The sequence below is a fragment of the Parasteatoda tepidariorum genome, chromosome 12 (genome assembly GCF_982258835.1).
Source record: "Parasteatoda tepidariorum strain Cologne lab strain chromosome 12, Ptep-v5.0, whole genome shotgun sequence".
Classification (NCBI taxonomy): Eukaryota; Metazoa; Arthropoda; class Arachnida; order Araneae; family Theridiidae; genus Parasteatoda; species Parasteatoda tepidariorum.
In genome coordinates, this window is record NC_141766.1 from 55747549 (window position 1) to 55752172 (window position 4624).

General features: G+C 32.8%; 1 protein-coding gene across 1 annotated transcript; it reads left to right on the top strand.

Annotated features, from left to right (window-relative positions):
* The first annotated feature begins 811 nt into the window (after window positions 1–811).
* On the top strand, window positions 812–1498 carry LOC107443367 (uncharacterized). The gene has a single exon (XM_016057215.2). The coding sequence runs from the start codon at window positions 812–814 to the stop codon at window positions 1496–1498; it is 687 nt and encodes a 228-aa protein (XP_015912701.2).
* Window positions 1499–4624: the final 3126 nt, after the last annotated feature.

The window sequence follows — 4624 nt, forward strand, 5'->3', positions numbered from 1 at the left end:
AGGAATATTATAGTGGAATGACGGTATAAATTCGGTGGCCCTCTCATCACCAGCTTCAGGAGAGATGGCCACATGTTAGCTTAATTTAAATTTCTTTTTTAATATTTTGTTCTCAATATTCCATTATTGTTCGCTCAAATAATGAATGAGAATTAAAAATATGCATAAAAATTTGCATAGTACTTTTACATAGTATTTTTACCTAGTAATCACAGTACTTTTATTTCGATTTCAAATAATTATGGCCATCTATCCTAGAATGACCCTAGATGAACAATATTAGTTACACTTAGAAATGAGGATTTTTGCGTTTAAGGGTCCCACCAAAATAATCATCAAAATAGGCTTAAATAAATTTTATTTATATGAAGTTTTTCGTCTTTTTTGCGGAATCCCCATAAAATTGAAGACTACTGTTTTTTTTTTTCCCGTTTCTTCAATATGATTAAATAGAAAAAAAAAGAATGTTAACTTTTCAATGAAAAAAATTTGAAAAAAAAAGGGCATTTAATTATTATTAAACAAATCATCCGCGCCGGGAATGTAGGTCTCTGAGAGAATACCTCGATTGCCCTACTCTTACGATGGCAAATTCCGCATCGGGCTTGCACCGACCGATGTAAAATGTCCTCAGTGGTAGACGGATTATGGGTTAAAGTCCTGTAGAGTTCGCTAGATCAGACCTGCGGATCGGAATACCGAACCTGCGACCTCTCATCCTGATATTCTTTCTGCTGTCAGAAATTAACTGCAACTGACGGCAGGATACTGATGTCATAATTATTCATCGCACATTTTCTCCAGTATATATATGCATCTGTCACAATTTGTGATAGCAGGAATAACAACCGATGAAACTAAATACCATTGTGTTGTTTCCGCTTTGGACAGTAAGGCTCTATCCTCTATAAGAGATATAATTCGTAACCCTCCCAAATCTAATGCATATGAGAGTTTAAAATCTAAAATAATCGAAACCTTTTCTCAATCAGAATCGGCTCAGTTAAAATTGCTGCTGCAGGATTTGCAGTTGGGTGATAAACTTCCGTCACAGCTTCTGTTAGAGATGCAAAATCTCTCTTGCCAAAAGCTTAACAACGATATATTGCGTACTTTATGGCAACAACGTTTGCCAGTTCATGTGCAGCAAATTTTGTCTGTTTGCAAAGACCCAATTAATGAACTAGCTTTAATTGCCGATAAGATATGCGAAATATCTTGTTTCCAATCGGTATCTGAAGTTAAAAATTCTCAGGATAATTTAACTCTTCAATCAGTACGTGAAGAAATTTCGGTTCTTAGCGCTAACGTTGAGAGATTATCTAGATCCTCTAAACAACGTAATCGTGATAGAAGTCGCAATCGTCGATACAGACATTCAAATTCACGTAGTCGTACTCCTGACAATCTACGTACGGGTAAATTATGTTGGTATCATAATCGTTTTGGTAATAAAGCACACAAGTACATACAACCATGCCAATTTTCGGAAAACTAAACGGCTCGTCTGATGTAGCGATGGCAGATGTTAGCCAGTCTCACAGTCGCCTTTTTGTTTATGATAAAATATCTGGTTTCAGATTTCTCGTAGACAGCGGCGCAGCAGTTAGCTGTTTTCCTAAAAATTTAACAAAAAATAACATAATTCAGGAATTAAATTTGTATGCTGCAAACGGTTCTAAAATTTCAACTTACGGCAATAAGCGTTTAGAACTAGATCTTGGTTTGCGTAGAAGGTTCGACTTCAATTTTATCATTGCTGATGTGTCAAGCCCTATTATTGGTGCGGATTTTTTGGAACGTTTCGGACTGTTGGTCGATGTTAAAAATCGTCGATTACTTGACAGTTTGACAACAGTTTTTTCTAGGGGCATTTCATGTCCTGGACTATCATTTGGATTAACTTTGGTCTCATCAGAGAACCGTTATCATGATTTGTTGATCAAATATCCGAATATTTTAAGTTTCAATCAAAATGCACCACGCCAAGACTACGGTGTGACACATTGCATTGAAACATTTGGACCTCCAGTTTTTTCCAAAGCAAGACGTCTATTGCCTGAGAAATTAAAAATTGTTCGTAAAGATTTCGCCGATTTAATAAAGCAAGGTATTGTTCGTCCATCTAAAAGCCCGTGGACAAGCCCGATACATTTAGTACCAAAGAAAAATGGAGAATTCCGAATATGTGGTGATTTTCGTCGTTTAAATGCCAAAACTATTCCTGACAGATATCCGATACCTCAGATCCAGGATTTTTCACATAATTTAAATGGAAAAACTGTATTTTCTAAATCAGATTTAGTAAAAGCATATAACCAAATAAGAGTTGAAACTTCCGATGTTCCTAAAACAGCAGTTATCACACCAATTGGACTTTTTGAATATATATTTATGCCTTTCGGTTTAAGAAATGCCGCACAAACATTTCAACGTTTTATTGATAATGTTTTAAGAGACATGGATTGTTGTATAGCATATTTGGTTGATATTTTCATTTTCTCTGAAACCGAAGAAAAGCATAAAGCGGATTTAGACAAAGTTCTTAAACGTTTAAACGATTTCAATTTAATAATTAACTTAGAAAAATGCGCTTTTGGTGTTTATGAAGTTAATTTTTTGGGATATTTAGTTTCAAAGGATGGTATTCAGCCTATACCTGAAAAAGTAAAAGCTTTAAGAGACTTTCCTTTACCTAAATTTGTAGAACAATTACGCAGATTTTTAGCTATGGTAAATTTCTATCACAGATTATGTGGGAACGAGGAATAGCGTTCCTGCATTTTTACGGAACCAAAGACAACATCAAAACAATCAGAAGATAAAAATAAGCACTTTTATTTTCCGGGAAAATGATTGAGTCACAAAAGCTGCGTGACTAACTTAAAAGTAAATTAAAATTCAAAATAGAGTATAACAGAGTAGTAGTAGTTTTGTGGTTTTACAGATGCATATATATACTGGAGAAAATGTGCGATGAATAATTATGACATCAGTATCCTGCCGTCAGTTGCAGTTAATTTCTGACAGCAGAAAGAATATCAGGATGAGAGGTCGCAGGTTCGGTATTCCGATCCGCAGGTCTGATCTAGCGAACATTACAGTCCCTTTGCCGTCAGGCTAACCGTGGGAGGTTTTCATGGTTTTCCTCTCCATGTAACGCAAATGTGTGGGTTAGGTCTATCAAAAAGTCCCCCACGCAGGCAAATTTCTCCCAGAACTTGATTCAGGAATTCCTTTGTCTTCTGGATTAAGTTCAAAATTACAAGGCCACGGAGTTGAACATTAGTAGTCGTAAACCTAAAAAATTGGGTCGGATGTTTAACGACAGTTATAAATATAAATATTAAGTAAATATTATTTTTAGTGCCATTATATTATTAAAGGGGAAAGAAACAAAATTTAGACATTTTCATGAATAATGCGTTCCTAAATAACTTTCTTTCCGCATTCTTTGAGAAATAATTACGACTTAAATCTATCTCGAACTTCTTTTTCTTCACTTAATGAAGTAATAAATAGAGAAAAATATTAATGTACACAGTAGATTCAATTTAGTCTCAGCACGAGAGTTATATTTATTTGGCTTTACCTTGAAAAACTAATGGTAATTTACTAATTTTATACACTTGAAGGATGTTACAGCCTGCAGAAAGAAATGGTGAACTGTTTTTTTTAAAGTTTTTTTTCTTCCTGATTTTAATTGAACAGCGTGTGTTTTAATACTGGTATGAATTGTACCCAAAATAAGAAACAGAACACCTTAACCCTTTGAAGCAGATGATACATTGGTGTTCTTTTAAATATTTTTTTCTGACTCTCTAATTACAAGAAAGTATATTTTGATATCTTTTAATTATAAAAAACAATTCAATAGTCTTTTTGTTTTTCATATTTTTGTATGACTGAAAAATTGTTTCTATCAATTATAGTGATCATGAAAATTGAGGACTTTTAAAAAGCTTGTACTAAAATTGAGTTCTTTTAAGGGCGATTTTTGTTTTGCAAAATAAAAATAAAAAAGTTTTTGAAGAGTGCTGTATTGATCATGTGTGCAAATTTTCCTTCAAAGTGGTGTGCCAGAGTATAGTTTTTTACCGTTTTAGTCGCGTGTTTGAATTTTGTATCCCTATGGCAACTTTTCTGGCACCTCTTGCATAAAACTCTTAAAATCAAAAGAACCGAAAGGTCCCACGAAAAAAAAAAGAAAAAAAAAGGGTTAGAGTAACTATTTTTAATTACGAAAACTCACTTAAATTATTTAGAGTGATTATAAATATTTATAACAAACATTGTTATCCTTATTTGAAATGTAGAGAAAAAATTTCAAATTGTGAGGTATGCAAAGTTTAACATCAATTTAAGCTATATTATAATCCATGCCAAAATCCCAAATTTTAATGAATTATTCTCTAGAAGTAAACATTTAAAAAGACGACTTTTTAGCAGTATTATAGCTGAAAAACTATTCGATCAATTTTATTCCAAATTATCAAGTTTAAAATTATGTAAAAATTTATAATCTCTACGATTAGAAAGTTTTTCTATTATTGCTAAATTAAATAATAAAAAATTATAAATGTTTGTTGAAAATTATTTATTATTGAATTATCTTCAGAAAAAG